The sequence below is a fragment of the Oncorhynchus keta genome, chromosome 14 (genome assembly GCF_023373465.1).
Source record: "Oncorhynchus keta strain PuntledgeMale-10-30-2019 chromosome 14, Oket_V2, whole genome shotgun sequence".
NCBI lineage: Eukaryota > Metazoa > Chordata > Actinopteri > Salmoniformes > Salmonidae > Oncorhynchus > Oncorhynchus keta.
In genome coordinates, this window is record NC_068434.1 from 57,497,457 (window position 1) to 57,521,441 (window position 23,985).

Genomic DNA, 23,985 nt, shown 5'->3' on the forward strand with positions numbered 1-23,985 from the left:
AGCAAGCAGCAGGAAGCTTGGTCACGAAAATCAGAAAAGCAATTAAATTAACCGTTTACCTTTGATGATCTTCGGATGTTTTTACTGACGAGACTCCCAGTTAGACAGCAAATGTTCCTTATGTTCCATAAATATGATTTTTTTTATACCCAAAACCTCCTTTTGTTGGTCTCGTTATGTTGAGAAATCCACTGGAAATAGCGGTCACGACGACGCCGAAAATGTTTCCAAATTATGTCCATAATATCGACAGAAACATGGCAAACGTTTTTTATAATCAATCCTCAAGGTGTTTTTCAAATATCTATTCGATAATATATCAACCGGGACAATTGGCTTTTCAGTAGGAGCGAGAGGTAAAATGACTACCTCTGTCTTTTACGCAAGAATCACTCTGAGAGCCCTCAGCTGGCCACTGACGCAATGTAGTCGTTTACGCTCATTCTTCAAAATAAAGGCCTGAAACTACGTTTTAAGGCTGTAGACACCTTAGGGAAGCCACAGAAAAATGAATCTGGTTGATATCCCTTTCAATGGGCAATAGGGATGTATAGAAAGACAGGGGTTTCAAAATAAGAGTCACTTCCTGATTGGATTTCTCTCAGGATTTCACCTGCAATATCAGTTCTGTTATACTCACAGACAATATTTTTACAGTTTTGGAAACTTTAAAGTGTTTTCTATCCTAAGCTGTCAATTATATACATTTTCTAGCATCTGGTCCTGAGAAATAGGCGGTTTACTTTGAGAACGTTATTTTTCCAAAAATAAAAATAGTGCCCCCTAGTTTCAAGAGGTTAACAAGTGACATCAATAAGGGATCATAGCTTTCAACTGGTCAGTCTGTCATGGAAAGAGCAGGTGTACCTAATGTTTTATACACTCAGTGTATATGTGTCCTTAACTTTATGCAGAAATGTGGTGGAAATGTGCCCCTTAAATTACTGTTCCATAGGCTTGGGCGATACCCTGGTATACGCCACTGCTTATAACTATAAGAAGTCTAAGATGTGTCAAATAAATTATATCCAGCTCAGGTCGAAAGACATGCATTTGGTTATGCAGGCACATTCAATCCCCTTCTGGACCAAGAACCCTGTTTTTTTTTTCAAATAACTGCCCTTGTGTGCACATTCGGTAATACAGTGTGGTACAGAAACTGTATGGAAATCTGGAATACTGCCCAACCCTACTGTTCTGTAATTTGAGTTGGCCATAACTTCATTAGTAAGTGGTATGCTAATACAATCAAATGGATTGTGTTCTTTGAGATGCCTTTGAAAACATGTCCAGAAATGTGCCCAAAATGCTATCCAAGTCAGATTTTTTTGTTGATATTTTGATCTCTCAATTGATAGGATAACATTTCAGCGTGCTCCTAATGATTTCAAAATATTGTGTGATACTGTATCTGTGGATTAGAGTGACATATGACATGTTCCAAAACAGTGCTTGCATAATAAGTAATGGTAGCCTTAGTATTGTGTACCATACATCCCATTCAAAAAGGTAGAGTTGTATTGTTCCATTTTCAACATTCTAAGTACAGGGAAATCCAAATGGCAGCCATTTGATTCAAATGACCACCCTTGTTGACTGACACGCTTCCCAGACTGCCTCCAATCTTTAAAATGTTCCTTAAGTGGGCGGCAGGTAGCCTAGCGGTTAAGAGCTGATAAATCTGTCTACGTGCCCATGAGCAAGGCACTGAACCATAATTGCTCCTGTAAGTCGGTCTGGATAAGAGCATTTACTAAATTACTAAAATGTCAAATGCAAAATGTAACGGTATCTAGTATTAATGTACCATTTTTATCATAAAATATACAATTTTGGGTATATTTGGTTCTTATCCAAGTGGTTCAGCAGTGGGGGATGGTCATGGTTACTCCTGTTTGCTGAGCCTGCTGTCAGTACCTGTTAGAGTGATGGCTGGACTATAGTGCAAGCTCTGGGAGCTTACATTCCCGGAAGATCTCTCGCACAGGACCCCGTTGCCCCCTAAGCTGCTTACTTTGAGACCCGCTATTGAAAAGTCTCCCTAAGTCCTACAAGTGTCTCCAACAGAAAGGAGGCTCAGTATAGAAATTGCCTGAAGGAGAGCTTATTGTCACATTTTGCAGTAGAGGTGTAGATTCAACACAGAAATGCCACTGTTGGTGTTTGTGCGTTTTCCTTGTATTCATACTTCCATGTGCGACGTAGTTATCAAGCACTTGTTAGCACTTTCATTAGCTAGCATCAACACACTCATGTAATATAGCCGTGGCTGCATATTTTTTCACACAACGAAATGTGATTTCTTTCTTGCTGTATTAGCTAGCTGTCTATAAGCGCTAAACGTCATGCATTCACCATTTGAAAGTGCAGTGTTGATAGCTAATACTAATCAAATTAGATAAAAAGGTGAGTACATCTAGCTTTCTACAGTGATTACCAATAGTGTTAATTGACTAGCAACAGTAGTTGCTAACCTAGATACAGAGACAACTGATCATTATTAGGACTTAGCCTAAAGGCCATGATTTAATTATTGTGAATATCTAGATTATAGAATGTATTTCTATTTTTATACATAGAGCACATGCACTGAGTATACCAAACATTAGGAACACCTTCCTAATATTGAGTTACACCCCCTTTTACTCTCAGAACAGACTCATTTTGTCAGGGCATGGGACTCTACAAGGTGTTGAAAACATTCCACAGGGATGCTGGCCCATGTTGACTCCAATGCTTGCCACAGTGTGTCAAGTTGGCTGGATGTCCTTTCGGTGGTGAACCAGGGAATGGAGGGAAGTGGGTCGGGGGGTTATTAACACTAAAGATAACAATTACATCATTAATAATATATATATATATTTTAAACAATGGTAATGCTAGCTATTCTCTCTTGGAATCTGAAAGGCTTAAACGGTCCTATGAAATGTTCCAGCTGTTTTGATGTCCTAGCAAGAAACCATGTTGATATAGCAATGCTCCAAGAAATACACCTGGTTCAAAAAGACTTGCATAGAATAGAGAGCCATTTGTATTAACTGGCTGCTTTTTCATCACCCCCAAACAAAACTAAAATTGTAATCATAATGATGCATAAAGGCTTACTAACTGAAAAGTTGGTCACATAAGAGACAACTGATCGTAGATTCTTAAGATATTTGCCCGGAGTGGACATGTTTCCAATGGTAATTGTCCGCACTGTCTGAGGTGGGGTGGGAATCAAATAAAATTTATTTTTATAGCCCTTCGTACATCAGCTGATATCTCAAAGTGCTGTACAGAAACCCAGCCTAAAACCCCAAACAGCAAGCAATGCAGGTGTAGAAGCACGGTGGCTAGGAAAAACTCCATAGAAAGGCCAAAACCTAGGAAGAAACCTAGAGAGGAATCAGGCTATGTGGGGTGGCCAGTCCTCTTCTGGCTGTGCCGGGTGGAGATTATAACAGAACATGGCCAAGATGTTCAAATGTTCATAAATGACCAGCATGGTCAAATAATAATAATCACAGGCAGAACAGTTGAAAGTGGAGCAGCAGCACGGCCAGGTGGACTGGGGACAGCAAGGAGTCATCATGTCAGGTAGTCCTGAGGCATGGTCCTAGGGCTCAGGTCCTCTGAGAGAGAGAGGGAGAGAGAGAAAGAAAGAGAGAATTAGAGAGAGCATACTTAAATTCACACAGGACACCGGATAGGACAGGAGAAGTACTCCAGATATAACAAACTGACCCTAGCCCCCTGACACACAAACTACTGCAGCATAAATACTGGAGGCTGAGACAGGAGGGGTCAGGAGACACTGCTGGCCCCATCCGATGACACCCCCAGACAGGGTTAAACAGGAAGGATATAACCCCTCCCACTCTGCCAAAGCACAGCCCCCACACCACTAGAGGGATATCTTCAACCACCAGCTTACCATCCTGAGACATGGCCGAGTATAGCCCACAAATATCTCCGCCACGGCACAACCCAAGGGGGGGCGCCAACCCAGACAGGAAGATCACATCAGTGACTCAACCCACTCAAGTGATGCACCCCTCCTAGGGACGGTAAGAAAGAGCCCTAGTAAGCCAGTGACTCAGCCCCTGTAATAGGGTTAGAGGCAGAAAATCCCAGTGGAAAGAGGGGAACCGGCTAGGCAGAGACAGCAAGGGTGGTTCGTTGCTCCAGAGCCTTTCCGTTCACCTTCACACTCCTGGGAACTCTCCTTTCTGTAGAGTCCGTAAAACTGTGCATGTGCACGGCACACACTACCTCAAATGAGTAATTTTTTAACAAACTTGTTCAAGCTTGTCATAGCAGTATTAGCTAGACAAGCTTGAATTACAAAACAGTGTTAAACAAATAAGCATTGTGTGGTTAGCTGCTTTTTCAATTTACCGACACTTTTTTTTGGCAATAGATTTCCATAATCTTTTTTTACAATTACCCTAGCTACTTTAGCCTTGTTCACACAGCAGGCCTTAATGCTCAAATCCGTTTTGAAATACTGACTTTTCAAACAGTAAGTTACAATTGATCAAATTGCATTTGTGTGTATTCAGACCGCGGTCATTTGCTGACATGGCTATGCTAGTTTTCAGAGTAACGACGGGTGTGCGCGCAGTGGTGTAGGTTGATTGGCGGTGCTCGTGCTTTCTATCAAAACAAGTCTTTTTAGGCTGACCACAGCAGTCAACTAGCTATCTAGGTAGTTTTTCAGCTTTCTAGCACTTTCTCTAATTTGTTTGGTAACAATTAACAAGCTAGTTAGCTACCGCATGTTCTCGTCAAACTGTCAACAGAGTAGCTAGAAAGCAACAAAATATGCCAAATAACAGTCTAAAAACTTGAGAGAGAATAAATCGCATGGCCAGGAATCAGATTCGTATGTGGCTTGAAATATCCCATTCCATGTGCTTTTGGGCTGTTCAGACTGCAGGAGTTTTTCATATTTATTCTTCTCTCTATTGTGTTATTGACTATACGTTTGTTTATGCCATGTGTAACTCTGTGTTGTTGTTTGTGTCGCACTGCTTTGCTTTCTTGGCCAGGTCCCAGTTGTAAATGAGAACTCGTTCTCAACTGGCCAACCTGGTTAAATAAATGTGAATTTTTTTTTTAAAGACTGCAGGAAAAATGTGTGTGCCAAAAAATTTGATTTGAGTCACTTCAAACTGCCAGTGTGAACAAGGTTTTAGTGACCGAATAAAGCTGAAAACCATAACCGTAGACGTAACACACTACATTTTCTTGTTTTACAGGTTTCCCCATTCTTTTCTCAGATGTCCACAATGACCACTAAGGTCTTGCATGCTCCTCCTACACCTAGCCCTGCCTCTTCGTGATTGAACAGCTGCTGACTGACCAGAGAGGTGATATCTGTCTGTGTGGCCATGACTTAAAGACGTCATCAATCAAAGATGGAGAAAAAGAAAATGTGCCCCCGTCTGCTGGACTACCTGGTGGTGGTCGGAGCCAGGTGAGGACTTCGTGGGGATGGTTGGGAGATAACGGTCCAATCCCAAACTGATTCCTACTACATCACATTATATTGTTAGGCCTTTGTTTTTGTGATTTTTGCATATTTTTTTAAATACAATACTGTTTCTATGCCAATTCTCTCTCCATCCTACCTTCCAGGCAGCCCAGCACTGATACCGGGTCCCAGACCCCCCAGCTCCTTCGTCGCTACCCGCTGGAGGACCACCCGGACTTCCCCCTGTCCCCGGATGTGGTCTTCTTCTGTCAGCCTGAGGGATGCCAGAGCATCCGGCAGCGCCGGGTCAGCCTGCGTGACGACACCTCCTTCGTATTCGCACTCACTGATAAAGACTCGGGCATCACGCGCTACGGCATCTGCGTCAACTTCTACCGCTCCTTCCAGCGTGGGGGGCACCGCCGTGACAAGGCAGGTAGTGGTGGAACGGCGGCACAGACAGCGGAAGCGACCAGCGAGGGTTCCGATGGCAGCGGTGGCTGCCCCACTGCCTCCACGTTGCCGACACCTGCCAGTGCCGACACAACCGCCACGTCCACGCCAGGCACAGAGCCGGGACCGCCCGGTGGTGAGCCAAATGCCGGCAGGTCCCCTCGGCACAAACGCAGCACTGGCAAAATGGTCAATAGGAACCGCGACAGCACACTGACCTCGCTGTGCATGATCAGCCACTACCCCTTCTTCTCCACCTTTAGGGAGTGCCTGTACATCCTCAAGAGAATGGTGGACTGCTGCAGTCACAGGTTGACCCAGCGCGTCGGCCTGCCACGCGGAACTCAGAGGTTAGACCTATGCATAGTGCCAGGCTTATCAAACAATGCATCCCCCTGGTTTCCATAATTTCTTTCAGGAGATTCAGTTGAGTAAAATCACAACGTTGCTAAAACTATCCTAAAACTACCCAGACTAGAACACTTCTAACCGTAGGCCTATCCCTACCAAAAATGTGATTCAAAGGTATGTGGTCAATAGTTTTTTATTTAGGCTGTTTTTATTTTAAACCACCCAGCTCAGTTGCAACCACAAGTGGTTGTCCACCTCTATTTGAAAGCAAGAAAAGATTAGTTTAGTATTAGTCGTAAGCACTTATTTTGGAAGATTTGTATTTGGAAGTATTCGTTAAAACAATTATTATGCGTGGGAATGTATTTGTGTTTTCTCAAATACATTCCAATACGCAACTACTTGTTTTTCAAAATAAAAGTAATTGTTTTGAAATCCAGGAATTAGTTGAAATTGAGTTAATGAATTGGGAATAAAAACCTATTGAAAATACGGTAATGGACAATGTACCAATTTCGTATGGCCTTTCAACCCCACTCATGACATTTAATGGACTAGATGGAATTGCCTCACTCATTACATTAGGTCTTTAATTCTTGGAGTGTCAGTGAGTCAGCATGGCCTTGCCTTGCCCCCTATTGTGGGGTCTCCTAACAAAAGCTGTAGGAAATGCATGGTTCCCCTGCTCTCGAAGACACACATACACACTGGCACATGGCCTATCATGCTGCTGTCAGCTGGTGTTCATGCAAGGCAATTGATGAAAATCCGAGAACATTGTGTGTGTGCACCTTTACACACACAGGATATGAGACATTCCCATGCAAAAGCATTTAGTTTTGCATGCAATAAGCAAAATGTTAATGTTACTATAGAACACAAGTTCTATTATGTTTCCTTAGAGATTATAATGAAAATAAGGCTGCAATTGGAACTTATTATTTTAATAATTTTAACTTATTTATTTGCTCTTGTTTGAGCAGTGTGGAGAAGAGCGTTGCGGTGAAACACTATTTAGACATGTATTTATTTTAGATTTTCTTTTAGTTCCACTGGTGCTCCCATAATAAAACCCCAGGTAGTACAGCAAAATATTAAGTTGTATATGCGTCCAAATTGATGAGCACTTTAGAGCCCTGGCTGTGCTGCCTTACATAACACTGTGTCAGTCTACTGCGTTGCAGGTTGCTGCTGCAACACACACACACACAGACAGACAGACACACACGCACATACAAACACTCACTCACACAGTCACACTTCCACACTCCCTATAAGTCTATGACATGCACACACACACACACACACACACACACACACACACACACACACACACACACACACACACACACACACACACACACACACACACACACAGCGCTCGGCTGACAGATTGAGGTCTCTGACTGCCTTCAGGGAGTAGCTGCAGTGGGCGGTGGCCCAGGGCGAGCTCTGACGAGCTAATGATTAATCTCCCTCCTTCGCCAACAGATGCCAGGCAACTGCAAAGAGGGTTTAATGCCGCCAGGTTGTGTGTAAGGGTGTGTACGTTCAGAGTGGATGGCTGTCGACATATCGGCGGCCTATATCGGCATGTTGTTTGCTCATTACACAATGACAACTTACAGTAGAATGCACAGGGAATGGTGCTTTGTCTGTGTAAATGTAGTTATAAGGTTTTGATGATGTAGCGCTTGCCCAATATTAGAATAATTTATGTAAACAGGTGGAGTTGTGGTACAGTTTGATTGGGTGGATTATCTCCCAGGATGTGCTTGCTTTTACCACCTGTTGAGAAATATGATTTGTTGACTGTTTCCTGTCAGGGACACCATTTCCCTCTCCATGTGTATCTAAACTGTCTATTGTTAGTTTGTTGACTGACTTGTCATTCTCCCTTCAGGGACACCATGTGGCGCGTGTTCACGGGGGCCCTGTTGGTTGAGGAGAAGGGCAGCCAGCTGCTGGCTGACCTGCGGGAGATCGAGTCCTGGGTCTACCGCCTCCTGCGCTCTCCGGTGCCCGTGGCGGGCCAACGGCGCGTAGATGTGGAGGTGCTGCCCCACGAGATGCAGCCGTCACTCACCTTTGCCCTGCCTGACAACTCTCGCTTCTCCATGGTGGACTTTCCCCTGCACCTGCCCCTGGAGTTGCTGGGTGTGGATGCCTGCCTCATGGTGCTCAGCTGCATCCTGCTGGAGCACAAGGTTAGGGGAAAGGGCTGACGTTTTGAATGGAGTTTACCCTGAGAACTACTTTATAGCCGTGTTTGAGAGCTTCAAATCTGCAACTGAGCAGACTGATCTACAAATCATAATAAGTAGTTATTTAGGATACAAAGTGATTTGTCGGATCAGTCAGTTGGTGCAGTCGGTGATCAGCGACTCAGAATAATTGCATTTTGGGTAGGGATAGGCCTGCTGAATCACATTTTTGGTAGGGATAGGCCTGCCGTTTTGAAGTGTTCTGGTCTGGGTAGTTTTAGGATAGTTTTAGTAACGTTGTGATTTTACTTAACTGAATCTCTTAAGAAAATGCAGCTACAAGCAAGGAATAATAGCGGATCATTTAGAATGAGTGACTGGGTCGTGTCCATAGATATAGAACAAAAAGATTTAGCGACCCAGGATAACCTAACCGATAGATTGAAAGGCCAGCTGGCCATAGATGTCGATACCAGGCCTATATTTTTGTGGAGGGATGAAATAGTAGCCTATGAATACATTTGTCAAAATAGTTTTTTACATTTAATCAGTAACCCATTATAGAGAAGCAATTGTGCACTCTCGAGGTGCAAAATGACACTTTTTTTTACGGCTGTGCTGATCTACGGTACTCTGATCCGCCTCATACGTATGGCCGCAGCACAGCCGTGTAAAAAAAGCTGTTTAGCACGCCCTCTTGTTTACAATTTATTTAATGGGGATAGGCCTAAGCTTCTCTTACTTTGTTATAAAATCTAAAGTTGGACACCTACTCAGTCAAGGGTTTTTATTTTGACTATTTTCTACATTGTAGAATAATAGTGGTCAAACTATGAAATAACACATGGAATCACATTGTAGAATAATAGTGAAGACATCACAACTATGAAATAATTTTGAACCAGCTTCACTTGGAATGCTTTTCCAAATGTTTTGAAGGAGTTCCCACAAATACTGAGCACTTGTTTGCTGCTTTTCCTTCACTCTGCGGTCCAGCTCATCCCAAACCATCTCAATTGGGTTGAGGTCGGGTGATTGTGGAGGCCAGGTCATCTGATGCAGCACTCCTCACACTCCTTCTTGGTTAAATAGCCCTTACACAGCCTGGAGATGTGTTGGATTGTTGTCCTGTTGAAAAACAAATGATAGTCCCACTAAGCGTATTTCTGCAGAATGCTGTGGTAGCCATGCTGGTTAAGAGTGCCTTGATTTCTAAATAAATCATTGACATCACATGCTTCACTGTGGGAACTACACATGTGGAGATCACCCGTTCACGTACTCTGCATCTCTTCTTCTTATTGGTGACCTTTTAGTAGTGGTTTCTTTGCAGCAATTCGACCTTGAAGGCCTGATTCCACTCTCCTCTGAACAGTTGATGTTGAGATGTCTGTTACTTGAACTCTGTGAAGCATTTATTTGGGTCAATTTCCGCAACGTCTAGGAGCGTTAAAGCGCGAGGCTAAACGTCTCTGCTGTCTTGCATCGTGCTCATCTCATCTGCTTATTGTAAGATAATCTTGCTAAGTCTCCCTTAAAGTGAATCCTTCCTATTAGGCAAAACACAGATCTACAGTACCAGTCAAATATTTGGACACACCATCTCATTCCAGGGTTTTTCTTTATTTTGACTATTTTCTACTTTGTAGAATAATAGTGAAGACATCAAAACTATGAAATAACACGCATGGAATCATGTAGTAACCAAAAAACAGTTTAACAAATTTTAAAAAACTCTTGGCATTCTCAACCAGCTTCATGAGGTAGTCACCTGGAATGCATTTCAATTAACAGGTGTTTCTTGATAAGTAATATATATTTTGATTTATCACTTTTGGTTACTATGTGATTCCATATGTACAGTTGATGTCAGAAAGTTTACATACACCTTAGCCAAATACATTTAAACTCAGTTTTTCACAATTCTTGACATTTGATCCTAGTAAAAATTGTCTTCGGTTAGTTAGGATCACCACTTTATTTTAAGAATGTGAAATGTCAGCATAATAGTAGAGAGTGATTTATTTCAGCTTTTATTTCTTGCATCACATTCCCAGTGGGTCAGAAGTTTACATACACTCAATTAGTATTTGGTAGCATTGCCTTTAAATTGTTTATCTTGGGTCAAACGTTTCGGGTAACCTTCCACAAGCTTCCCACAATAAGTTGGGTGAATTTTGGGCCATTCCTCCTGACATAGCTGGTGTAACTGAGTCAGGTTTGTAAGGCCTCCTTGCTTGCACACACTTTTTCAGTTCTGCCCACACATTTTCTATGGGATTGAGGTCAGGGCTTTGTGATGGCTACTCCAATACCTTGACTTTGTTGTCCTTAAGCCATTTTGCCACAAGTATGCTTGGGGTCATTGTCCATTTGGAAGGTCCATTTGCGAACAAGTTTTAACTTCCTGAGTGATGTCTTGAGATGTTGCTTCAATATATCCACATCATTTTCCTAGCTCATGATGCCATCTATTTTGTGAAGTGCAACAAGCCCCTACTGCAGCAAAGCACCCCCACAACATGATGCTGCCACCCCCGTGCTTCACAGTTGGGATGGTGTTCTTCAGCTTGCAAGCCTCCCCCTTTTTCCTCCAAACATAACGATGGTCATTATGGCCAAACAGTTCTATTTTTGTCTAATCAGACGAGGACATTTCTCCACAAAGTATGATCTTTGTCCCCATATGCAGTTGCAAACCGTAGTCTGGCTTTTTTATGGCGGTTTTGGAGCAGTGGCTCCTTCCTTTGCTTAGCGGCCTTTCAGGTTAAGTCGATATAGGACTCGTTTTACAGTTGATATAGATACTTTTGTAACGGTTTCGTCCAGCATCTTCACAAGGTCCTTTGCTGTTGTTCTGAGATTGATTTGCACTTATCGCACTAAAGTACGTTCATCATTAGGAGACAGAACGCGTCTCCTTCCTGACCGGTATGATGGCTGCGTGGTCCCATGGTGTTTATACTTGCGTACTATTGTTTGTACAGATGAACGTGGTACCTTCAGGCGTTTTGTAAATTGCTCCCAAGGATGAACCAGACTTGTGGAGGTCTACAATTTTTTTCTGAGGTCTTGGCTGATTTCTTTTGTTTTCCCGTGATGTCAAGCAAAGAGGCACGAAGGTAGGCCTTAAAATACATCCACAGGTTCACCTCCAATTGACTCAAATTATGTCAATTAGCCTATTAGAAGCTTCTGTAAACTTCTGACTTAAACTGTATGTATGAATGTATGTATAAATAGCATACAGTGGACACCTTGGCCTATTCATGCAAGGCCCTGGTGCATTTAGTGCTCAAAATTTGTCCGGCGGAATATTTTCCCAATGGACCGCAGTCAAATACCCTTGAAAGTGTCTCGGCTACGGCATGTTTGTTTGTCTGTAAGGGTACACTATGGAACTGTCAATCAAATAATTTTAAACTGCCTGCGTGCAGCCTGAATGCTTGCAATCTGTGCGCAAACCACTCTCCTAAAAAGGTACTTTTATCATTTGTTAAAAAAAGGTGAATTGCCAAGACATTTAGTAGAAAGAACACATTTTCATCTAGGAATCGACTCCTAAGATCCAGTATCCTTGGAACGAAGGAGGCTGATTAGTTGCTGTAGTTTCAAGAACACCAACACTCGCATCTTTCCTAGTTAGCTAGAGAGGGACAGAGAGAGAGAGCGGAGGGGCACAGTATAGGCAGGTCGGCTACCAACCAGACTGTCAGATCTGTGCACTAGGCCTGTCTATCAGCAGTCAACGCTGTATCTCGCTATGGAACGCTGTATTTCGTCATTTCTTGGCTTGCAATGTCTTGCAACTTCAGTAAAGCAGGGCCTATCAATGAATAGGCTAGGATATTCTACATGCAACAGACTGAACACACACTCGCATCATTAACGAAATAGCAGGCGAGCCAGTTGCACTGTGATTTTTATTTTGTCGAAAAAATAATATTGCTGTTAGGTTTTTTTCTTTACGTTAAGGATCCCAATATCGTTTAAATATTTAAACGTTCTCACCCCTATTATATGTCCAACCCTTGATATTGATTTAAATGGCCAACTCAAAAATGTTGTTCACAATCTCACTGGATTATTGAAGACCTAGTCCCACACTACCCATACACTGATTTTATATATAGCAGGCGTATTTTATTTTATTATTATTTTTTATTTTTTTACCTTTATTTAACTAGGCAAGTCAGTTAAGAACAAATTCTTATTTTCAATGACGGCCTAGGAACAGTGGGTTAACTGCCTGTTCAGGGGCAGAACGACAGATTTGTACCTTGTCAGCTCGGATTCAACTCTTACCCTACACGGTGCGGAGCCTGCTGTTTTTTCTGTTCTACCTGATATTTAATTGCACCCACCTGGTGTCCCAGGTCTAAATCAGTGTCTGATTAGAGGGGAACAATGGGGGGAGCAGTGGAACTGGCTTTGAGGTCCAGGATATATTGTATACTACTCTAAACTGTGTCAGGTTACCCTTGAAGCACATCCTTTCGCTGTTCAAGCTTTAACATGTCACTGTTGTATTTTGAAAACAGCATATTTAGGTCTGTATGTGGCTGTTGAATCAACTAGTCAATGCTACATCTCTTATTGTGAAGGAATAAAACTAGGATGGTCATTGAATGTAATTGAGTATCTTGTATGAAGTATCAATTTACAATTGAGATGTTTAAATGCACTTCAAATAGTTTGTTTTGATTTGTGTCTTCCAGGTGGTCCTCCAGTCGCGGGACTACAATGCCCTGACCATGAGTGTCATGGCGTTTGTAGCCATGATCTACCCCCTGGAGTACATGTTCCCTGTCATTCCCCTACTGCCCACCTGCATGGCCTCCGCTGAACAGGTACGCCAATCAAACCAATGACTGCAGTACTGGTAGTTGTAGTACTATTAGGGAGAACAAATAGTGGGCTTTTTAATAGCTGGAACCAGAGTTTTTTTAAATAAAATTAAGGGATACACTTCTGCACACTTGTATTTTGGGGGGGAATTCCTGCACCCTAATTGATTGCCTTTGAACGTTTCACTATTTTTATATGATTCGATTTGCCAATTTTATCATCCATTGCTTTTTTTGTGATTTGTGATTGTAGCTGTTGAAGAAGAGATTAGTCCCTGTATTATGTTGGGAGTTGTACCTGGGATTTGAATGCATGCCTAGTGGAGTTCTAGCCCACTAGCTTTAGTCTATGGTGTGAGGCTCCTCCTATTGGAGCTATTCTTGCTTGTGTGCTGATTTTGATTTTGTCTGATCGTGATGTCATAAAATGTTCTTTCTACTCTCCTTTGTAGCTTCTCCTTGCCCCCACCCCTTACATCATAGGTGTGCCTGCCAGCTTCTTCCTCTACAAATCCGATTTCAAAATGCCCGACGACATTTGGCTCGTGGACCTGGACTGTAACAAGGTAAGTGCCCCAAAATGGAGGTGCGCTTCAGTATCCCTGCCACGGTCTCTGCAGATCTATGCTGTTACATTTACATTTACATTTAAGTCATTTATTTTGCAGATCTATGCTATTCATTCGCAGGTCTATGCTACTCGTTCGCAGGTCTATGCTATTCGTTTGCAGGTCTATTTGAGTTCCATAAGGCATTCTCTCTGATTGGGAGACTAGTCTAGACTTGCTTGAGATGTATTTATTTTCACTGCTAAATCCCATTTGGGGTTCAGTTCTCTCATTGCGACCGTTATTGTGTTAGGCTAGATATCGACTTTACGCAGGAGGGAAAAACCTAGCTCTTGTCATCCTAATTTCAAACCTGTGCAGAGACTGACTTCAACATAAAAGTCCTCCCACTCTGTGAGACAGAGAGCATTCAGTGCTAAAACACACACCCACAGCCCAGACTGTCTTTCTAGGGACAAACTCCTTCTACTACTACTATTTAGTAGGTAATGGTGACTGATGTATGCTTTGAACATTTGAAGGGGTATTTGTGTACACTTGTGAGTGTGTAGTGTACATGGCTGTTTTGCAAAAATGTTACAATTGAAGCATGCTTTGTTGCTCATCAGGTCAAAGCACCCACCAATGCAGAGCACCTACCCCCTCTTCCCGAGCCAGAATCCACAGAACTCAAGAAACACCTGAAACAGGTAAATATAGCCTGTCGCAACATACCCGAATAGCACTATTTCCAGTGGTCGTTCACGACGCATGTATGTTAGCACTGCCGACAGTTAACTCTGTTTGTTTCAACCCTCTTGTAATTGTTTTTATTACATAACATCAGAAAACCTGCAATATTACCATATGTGTTAACTATTTGTTTTCAAGTGATCAACTTCTCTCCTTTCAGTTTTAGATATGTTTCAAAAGAGGTTTGATGAATTGCTCCAGGCACATCGGTGTCCTTGTTCTCTCACCGTGCTGTATGTATTAACTATGCATATAGCGTGGGAGCATTGTTGAGTTAAGCGCTGTAATGTCCTAACGAAAACAAGTGTTTTTTTGTTTTGTTGTTTTTGTCTCTCTCTTCTTTGCATGCGCTAGCTCTTGGAGGTAAAAGCAGATACTGAGGTCTTACTCCCTGAGACCTCAGTAACAGCTGTAGCAGTAGAACTAACCAAATCCTCTAAGCCCAAATAACAATATGTAGATTAGAAGCTGGTTCTGATTCATAAACCTCTCCTTCACATGTTGTGAAATGCCAATTACACATTCCACTGTAGTACCACATCAGTTTAGCATTGTAACTAAAAACCACCATGAATTATCAGTGAACATCTAGTAACCCCCGCCTATCATTAGCATATTTTGCCAGTAACTATTCCTACCCAACATTGTCATCGTCTGTTTTTCAAGTTTATTTGATTTTTTAAAGAGCATATTAAGCACAAGATGCTTTATGAAGAAAAGTTCAATGAAAAGAACAACAAAATGTATAAAATCCGCCATATAAACAAATGTCACATTTGAACGTTCGAGGCATAATTCATCACCACCGTTAAAATGCATCACAACTCGTCACCAAGTGTCATTCAGTGGTTGTTTTTTTTAACATCCAAACCCACTAACCCCAATTTGAATCTCCAATCATACCTCATCATGTTGAAAATCCCTGCATATCATAGTTTGTTGATATGCTTTGAATCAGAATCAGTGCAGTATTTGTGTGTGATACACTTGGCCCTATCCCAGAGTGTGCGTGCGATTGATTTAAGATAGACCTGTGTGTTGGCTGAGCCAAAAATCTGATATAGCAACATGCCATTTGAGTGAAAAGATATGGGTAAAGGTGAATTTTCATAGGTTCTATTGTTTTGAGGATTAAAGCAGTCCTCAGCTCTCCAAAACAGTAACAAACAAGTGGTAGCGGGTAGGTCCTTGCAGTCCCGCACAGAGAATGGGTTAGTATGCACTGAGTGTATAGAACATTAGGTACACCTTCCTAATATTGAGTTGCACCCCCTTTTGCCCTCAGAACAACTTTGATTCATTGGGGCATGGACTCTACAAGGTGTCGAAAGCGTTCCACAGGGATGCTGGGCCATGTTGACTCCAATGCTTCCCACTGTTGTGTCAGATTGGCTGGATGTCGTTTGGGTGGTGGACCATTTGTGGAAAAACCCAGTAGCTTTACAGCTCTTGACACACAAACCTGTGCGCCTGGCACCTACTACCATACCCTGTTCAAAGACTCTTAAATATTTTATCTCGCCCATTCACCCTCTGAATGGCACACATAGACAATCCATGTCTCAATTGTCTCAATGCTTAAAAATCCTTCTTTAACCTGTCTCCTCACCTTCATCTACACTGATTTCAAGTGGATTTAACACGTGACATCAATAAAGGATCATAGATTTCACCTGGATTCACCATGGTCAGTCCACAGTTGAAGTTGGAAGTTTTCCATCACTTGGGTTGGTGTCATTAAAACTCGTTTTTCAACCACTCCACAAATTTCTTGTTAACAAACTATAGTTTTGGCAAGTCTGTTAGGACATCTATTTTGTGCATGACACAAGTATTTTTTACAACAATTATTTACTGACCGATTATTTCACATTCACTGTATCACAATTCCAGTGGGTCAGCAGTTTACATACATTAAGTTGACTGTGCCTTTAAACAGATTGGAAAATGATGCCATGGCTTCTGATAGGCTAATTGACATAATTTGAGTCAATTGGAGGTGAACCTGTGGATGTATTTTAAGGCCTACCTTCAAACTCAGTGCCTCTTTGCTTGACATCACAGGGAAATCAAAATAAATCAGCCAAGACTTCAGAAAAAAATTGTAGACCTCCACAAGTCTGGTTCATCCTTGTGAGCGATTTCCAAATGCCTGAGGGTACCACGTTCATCTGTACAAACAATAGTACGCAAGTATAAACACCACGGGACCACGCAGCAGTCATACCGCTCAGGAAGGAGACGTTCTGTCTCCTAGTGATGAACATACTTTAGTGCGATAAGTACAAATCAATCCTAGAACAACAGCAAAGGACCTTGCTGATGCTGGACGAAACCGGTACAAAAGTATCTATATCCACAGTAAAACAAGTTCTACATCGACATAACCTGAAAGGATGCTAAGCAAGGAAGAAGCCAAAAACCGCCATTTTCCCCATGTGCAAAATGTCCTCTGGTCTGATGAAAAAAAATAGAACTGTTTGGCCATAATGACCATCGTTTTCTTGGAGGAAAAGGGGGGAGGCTTGTAAGCCGGCGAACACCATCCCAACCGTGAAGCACAGGGGTGGCCGTATCATGTTATCGGGGTCGCTTTGCTGCAGGAGGGACTGGTGCACTTCACAAAGTAGATGGCATCATGAGGGTGGAAAATAATGTGGATATATTGAAGCAACATCTCAAGACATTAGTCAGGAAGTTAAAGCTTGGTTGCAAATGGGTCTACCAAATGGACAATGATCTCAAGCAAGCATACTTCGAAAGTTGTGACAAAATGCCTTAAGGACAACAAAGTCAAGGTATTGGACTCACAAAGCTCTGACCTCAATCCTATAGGAAATTTGTGGGCAGAACTGAAAAAGCATACGTGAGCAAGGAGGCCTACAAACCTGACTTAGTTACACCAGCTCTGTCAGGAGGAATGGGCCAAAATTCACCCAACTTTTTGTAGGAAGCTTGTGGAAGGCTACCCGAAATGTTTGACCCAAGTTAAACAATTTAAAGGCAATGCTACCAAATACTAATTGAGTGTATGTAAGCTTCTGAACCACTGGGAATGTGATGAAAGACATAAAAGCTTAAATAAATAATTCTCTCTGCTATTATTCTGGCATTTCACGTTCTTAAAATGAAGTGGTGATCCTAACTGACCTAAGACAGGGAGTTTTTACTAGGATTAAATGTCAGGAATTGTGAAACTGAGTTTAACTGTAGTTGGCTAAGGTGTATGTAAACTTCTGACTTCAACTGTATGTCATGGAAAGAGCAGGTGTTTGTAATATTTTTTACACTCATTTGTATGTCAGCATCTCACAGGTTAAGAGAGGGGATCATTTGAGTTGGGGGGTGTATGGACAGTAAACAAAGAGCCAAAAGGTTTTTAATTGTTTTTCGTTATTGTCAAGAGATCTGCTCCCTTCTGTGTCTTAAGTATCACCTCTCCATTGTAGCCACCGGTTGTCCTCCCAGTTGGTAACCATTGATAGCCTCTTCAGGCTAACCGTGGCTAACTTGTGTTGGGTGTGGTATGGTGCATTACTGTTCCTTTTTGTGTGTTGTTTTGTCTCACTCATGTTTGTTTGTGTGTCTCTGTCATGGTCTGATCTCTGTAAATGTGTTTGTTCTCTTTCTCTCATGCACCACCTCTTCTCGCTACTTTTCTACTTCATTTTTTCTCTTGTTCGTTGGCTATGTCCCAATTCTTTAAATCGGCACCTTTCCTTTTCTCTCTTCTTTGGCAACCATTTAGCTGAAAGGACTGTATGTGAAAGCAACATGGAGGCATCACCTTCTCCCCACTAGCCCACTTATTGGCTAGTCCAGGTTTCCACGTTGCTTTCCAGCACCCCCGTCCTTTCAGCAGTTTTGTAGTCAGGCTTGAGAGGAGATTAGGAAAGGAATCCATTTAAAGGGAATTGGACACACAGCCTCCAATCTTGACCTTTTTTTTGTCATGTGTCGTTTCAATTCTGCTCAGCAATTGGTCAGCTCAGCCTTTTCATGTGATCCTCTTCCTGGCATCTCTCTTGTCCCCCTCCCTCCCTCCTCCCCCCCTTCCCTAGTGTCTGGTTAGGTTGACCGTGATCACCCAAAAGCAGATCTTCTCCTCTGACAATAAGGTTCCTAATTTCTCCTTCTGCGGAATGTGCCCTGCTCCTTGCACGGATATTCTTCCTCACCAAACTTCAATATTTCTGTTGTTGCTTGTTATTATTTTTTTCTGAAGTGTCATACACTATTGTTGAGATGTTGTAACAGACTGGTGGCATAGAGAGATTTCGTAATGGGTCATTTTTGAAGACTCACTACTGGCTGCTTAGTTTTGGCTTTGAGCATGCTGGAATGTATGCACATCTATCTTTTCATCAGTGAGTGTTCCTGTAAGCAAACAGTGGATATGCATATTTTTGCTCTAACACATAGGTTGCGTCCAGGACTGACCTAGCCATCAAACGATCCCACTGTGCTAACATCGTGCAAAACCCTGAATGAGTCTGCAGAAATCCCAGAGTGCTAGTGAATTCCCCCTGCTGTTACTTCTTCCCCCGGACCTCTCCCAAATGACGCTCCCATTTCAGGCATCTGCAGAAACATGCACTCTTCAGATTCATTTGCTGGGAAACGGGCTTCCTCATTTTGTCCCGCACTCTCACCTGTCAGCTTATAACGGTCACATTGTGAGTCCTCCTGGCTTAGTCCTTGTGTTTTATGAATTATTTATTCTCAAATGAGAACTTACACCAATCAGACAAAAAAGAATGAAGCAGCACTACATTAAAAAAACAAAATACTAAATTAAAAAGTATTAACAAATAAAGGGGTAACCAAAGATAATCAATTATAATAGTTAGGACTCATTTTTATCCAATTTTGTGGTCTCCAAACCCCTGTACTACTCCCTTGCTCTGTTTTGAACCCCAAACAGACTGTTCCACACTGGTCCTAGTGAGACCATTCTGTTGCCCCACCCTTCAGCTGATGCCTGAGGTGAGAGTGCACCCTAGTGGGGCCGAGTGACCCCGTCATCTCTCCACGACAGTGTGTTGATTAAAACCTTCCTCACCTCTACCCGCTCCAGGCCCTGGCCAGCATGAGTCTCAACACCCAGCCCATTCTGAACCTGGAGAAGTTCCAGGAGGGCCAGGAGTTACCCCTGCTCCCCCCCGGCCAGAACAAGGCGTCGCCCTCCTCCACAGAGTTCAACCCTCTCATCTACGGCAACGACGTGGACTCTGTGGATGTGGCCACCAGGCAAGACTTAACAACGTTTCTCTATCCTTTCTAACTAGATCTCATGTTATCCATGCAAGGCAATGTGTGGGGTTGGTTGAATTTCAATTCTTACACTCCATTTGATTTAGTCCCTGAATACTGTAGATATTTTATAGATATGAAGAGCTATTTGCATATGCACAATTTATGGATTGACCCCTGTTCCCACTTGAATTCTTCAAATCTGAAGTGCGTGCGGGGTCCTGCAAAATTAAGGCAGTTATACATTTGAAAAACGTTACAGTATATTCATAACAGATTTCATAACATTGTGTGCCCTCAGGCCTCTACTCTACTACCCCATATCTATAACACAAAATCAATGTGTACATGTGTGTATAGTGCCTATGCGTGTGTCTATGTTTGTGTTGCTTCACAGTCCCCGCTTTTCCATAAGGTGTATTTTATCTGTTTTTAAATCAAATTTTACTGCTTCCATGAGTTACTTGATGTGGATTAGAGTTCCATGTAGTCCTGGTTGCCTCCCATAGTCTGTTCTGGACATGGGGACTGTGAAGAGACCTCTGGTGGCATGTCTTGTGGGGTATGTATGGATGTCTGAGCTGTGTGCCAGTAGTTCAAACAGACAGCTCGGTGCATTCAACATGTGTTGAACATAGTGATGAAGCCAATCTCTCCTCCACTTTGACCCAGGAGAGATTGACATGCATATTATTGTTAGCTCTCTGTATACATCCAAGGGCCAGCCGTGCTGCCCTTTTCTGAGCCAATTGCAATTTTCCTAAGTACCTCTTTGTGGCACCTGACCACATGACTGAACAGTAGGCCAGGTGCCTTTTGATAGTGCTGTTAAGAATGCAAAGCAGCGCTTTATTCTCCCGATCCGAGCAACTGTTGTATCAATGTTGTATATGACTCAACAGTCATAATGTCATGTGAAACAATGTGTTTCATTTGAGCCGCATACCAATAACAAATGTCTCTCGTACGTAAATTTGACAAACAAGAAAGCTTTTTGAATTTTAAACACGACTAATTGAAGTGTTAACACACCCAACTTTCCTTCTTTCTCCAACAGGGTTGCCATGGTGCGGTTCTTCAACTCCCCCAACGTGCTCCAGGGTTTCCAGATGCACACACGCACGCTGCGCCTCTTCCCCCGGCCTGTGGTGGCTTTCCAGGCCACGTCCTTCCTGGCCTCGCGGCCCCGCCGCTCAGGCTTCGCTGAGAAGCTGTCGCACACCCAGGCCGTGGAGTACTACGGCGAGTGGGCTCTCAACCCCACCAACCTGGCCTTTCAGAGGATCCACAACAGTAAGTCCCTTACCTTAGCCTACACACCTGCTGTACTGCATATACCATGCACTGACTGACAATTGGTGTGTTTGTGTTTGGAGCTGACACGAAACATACTCCTGCTAGCTTGGGATATTCATAGTGTGAAGTGAAGTGTAGCCCTTTACACTCGTACCAATATACGAGTTGAAAACGGCAGATTTGTGCACTAATTGTCTAAATTGGAACATAGTGGCTGTGCAGTAACATGCTATACATGAAGTTACAGCTCTGGCTCTGCGCTTCACAGCGTTGTATGGGTTTTGACTGACAGACTTTCTGAACTTGAGCACCAAGCGACTTGAAGTTGCCCCCATCCCTCCTGGTAATTGGGCAACTTTAGCACATTTTTGGTTGTCTGAGTGAGGGAGATGGTGTAAATTTAAGATGACTCGATCCAAATGCGCACTTAACATTTCCAAATTCTAAAAGTTATCATCTACAGTGTCAATGTTTATGGTCACTATGTTTGATGTACAGTTACACGATTACATGGCGTCATACCCTGGGTTGTTTCTGATCAGAATGAGCCTATGTTTGTTTATTGTGAAGAAAATTTGCCGCAGCACACGCACCTGAATGTACTAATGACTCCTTTCTATGCGCACCACAAATTCTTAAACTGTCTCTTGTGAAAGCCCAACACGGTAAGATAATATTTTATAACTTAGCTTGTCATGTTGGCAATAGAACAAGCTTTCAAATAATGCACATCTGACCCAGATTGCGATTTGTAATGGACCATTTTGGACTGGGTAAACAACAACAGTAATTTGTGTGACTGCACGGTTGTGTTCCAGGCGATACGACTACAAGTATTCTTGCTACAGTTCCTCGATCATCACAGCAGGAGAGCTCAAAAAAGTACCTTTTTATAGTTGAAGACTCCTCTTTGAGTCATAAAAGTGCTTTGAAATTGCTTAGGAACTGTGCAACCTTTAGAAAGGTGTGTGTGTGGCCACTTAGTTCTCTCACTCAAACCCTTTTCAATGTTTGTTTGTAAATGGAAAAAATGCACATGAAATCAACAGTGTAAATGTTTGGATTCAGTCTTGTCAGGTGAACTGTTGTGTACTCACCTTTGGTCTAATAGTTGTACAATTATCTCCAAACTGTTCAATTGTTATGTATATGCGTTTCATATTTCTTCTCTAAGAAACATTTCAATTTAGCCCTATCCATATAGGCCAATTTCCACGTGTGTAAAGGGTTAAGTAAAAAGTTAATTATGCTATCAATTATTGCACTTTCCTTAGGTCAAATGGGAATATACACTCAGTTGTACAAAACATTAGGAACATCTGCCTAATATTGAGTTGCACTCCCTTTTGCCCTCAGAACAACCTCAATTCATCGGGGCATGGACTCTACAAGGTGTGCAAGCGTTCCACAGGGATGCTGGCCCATGTTGACTCGAATGCTTCCCACAGTTGTTGGGTGGTGGACCATTCTTGATACACACAGGAAACTATTGAGCATCAAAAACCCAGCAGCTTTGCAGTTGTTGACACAAACCAGTGTGCCTGCCACCTACTACCATGCCCCGTTCAAAGGCACTTAAATATTTTGTCTTGTCCGCTCGCTCTCTGAATGGCACACATACACAATCCATGTCTCAATTGTCTCAAGGCTTAAAAATCCTTCTTTAACCTGTCTCCTCCACTTCATCTACACTGATTTGAAGTGGATGTAACAGGTGACATCTATAAGGGATCATAGCTTTCACCTGGATTCAACTGGTCAGTCTGTCATGGAAAGAACAGGTGTTCCTAATGTTTTGTGCACTCTGGTATATTTCTCTGAGCAATACAGGAAGTTTGAAGGTTTCGTAGTGTTTCTGAGCGTACCTCTGTGTTCTGCAGACGTGTATGATCCATCTTTGATCGGAGACAAGGGCAAGTGGTACGCCCACCAGCTGCAGCCGGTGTTCTACCGCGTGTACGACGGCAGCTCCCAGCTGGCCGAGGCCATGAGCGGACCCCTAGAGGATGAGGCTAATGACTCGGACCCCACAGACGACAGGTAAAAAAAAAACACTGACCCCCTCCACGTTTGGAAGGCGTCACGATTCTTTGATTACTACTGTGATAACATAATTGACAAAATGTTAAATGAAAGATTGCTTCTGTGCCAGGTACTGCCAAAGGTCTAAAAGCAATTTTGCAATGTGGAAAGCATGTTAATGAGCCATTTAGCATATAAAAACTAGATCTGAAGGGAAGTCCTTTCCTGTGTCTGATCTGTGAGTTCTCTCTGTGTGTGTGTGTGTGTGTGTGTGTGTGTGTGTGTGTGTGTGTGTGTGTGTGTGCGTGTGCGTGTGCAAGTGCGGCCGACAGAGACAATGCAGCAGCATGGCAGGCTATAGAATGTTGATAGACAACACATTAGCCACTAGATTGCGAACTCTAAACATTAACTGGTAGATTCTCTAGTTGCCTCAATAGTTATCTTGCTAGTCTTGCTAGACATGATGTATAATATCAGTTGAGGTTCATTTGTATCTGAGATAAAGGTTTCGCTAGTGTTTTTTGGTTAGCCTTCTGTAGATGTGTAAGGTGTCACCAAGATGGCGTCCAGGGTAATGCCACTCTGTTTTGTTTCTGTGGCAGCGACAGCGAGGCTGGCTACGACGACTCCAGCTCTTCCTACTCGTCACTTGGAGATTTGGTGAACGAAATGATCAAATGTGACATCCAAGGGGACGCGCCAAGTAAGTTTCTGTGCTATTTCACCAAGGCTGCATTTACACAGGAAACCAAATTCTAATATTTTGCCTAATTATTGGCAGAAGAGCTGATCTGAAT

The 23,985-nt window shown here is 42.7% G+C and overlaps 1 protein-coding gene across 14 annotated transcripts in view; it reads left to right on the plus strand.

Annotated features, from left to right (window-relative positions):
* Nucleotides 1–23,985, plus strand: part of LOC118393661 (MAP kinase-activating death domain protein) — an 85,242-nt gene that overhangs the window by 19,948 nt on the left and 41,309 nt on the right. For 11 of the 14 annotated variants that reach the window (XM_052461968.1, XM_052461960.1, XM_052461966.1 and 8 more), the window contains exons 2-12: nt 5,244–5,461; nt 5,623–6,261; nt 8,166–8,469; nt 13,185–13,316; nt 13,766–13,879; nt 14,491–14,571; nt 18,676–18,732; nt 19,692–19,864; nt 20,925–21,160; nt 23,044–23,202; nt 23,787–23,891. In XM_052461968.1, the coding sequence (XP_052317928.1) occupies nt 5,403–5,461; nt 5,623–6,261; nt 8,166–8,469; nt 13,185–13,316; nt 13,766–13,879; nt 14,491–14,571; nt 18,676–18,732; nt 19,692–19,864; nt 20,925–21,160; nt 23,044–23,202; nt 23,787–23,891 (2,059 nt within the window). In that variant the 5' untranslated portion in view covers nt 5,244–5,402. Of the gene's footprint in view, nt 1–5,243; nt 5,462–5,622; nt 6,262–8,165; nt 8,470–13,184; nt 13,317–13,765; nt 13,880–14,490; nt 14,572–18,675; nt 18,733–19,691; nt 19,865–20,924; nt 21,161–23,043; nt 23,204–23,786; nt 23,892–23,985 lie in introns of all 14 variants that reach the window. The other 3 variants (XM_052461959.1, XM_052461963.1, XM_052461961.1) reach the window with 3 other exon arrangements.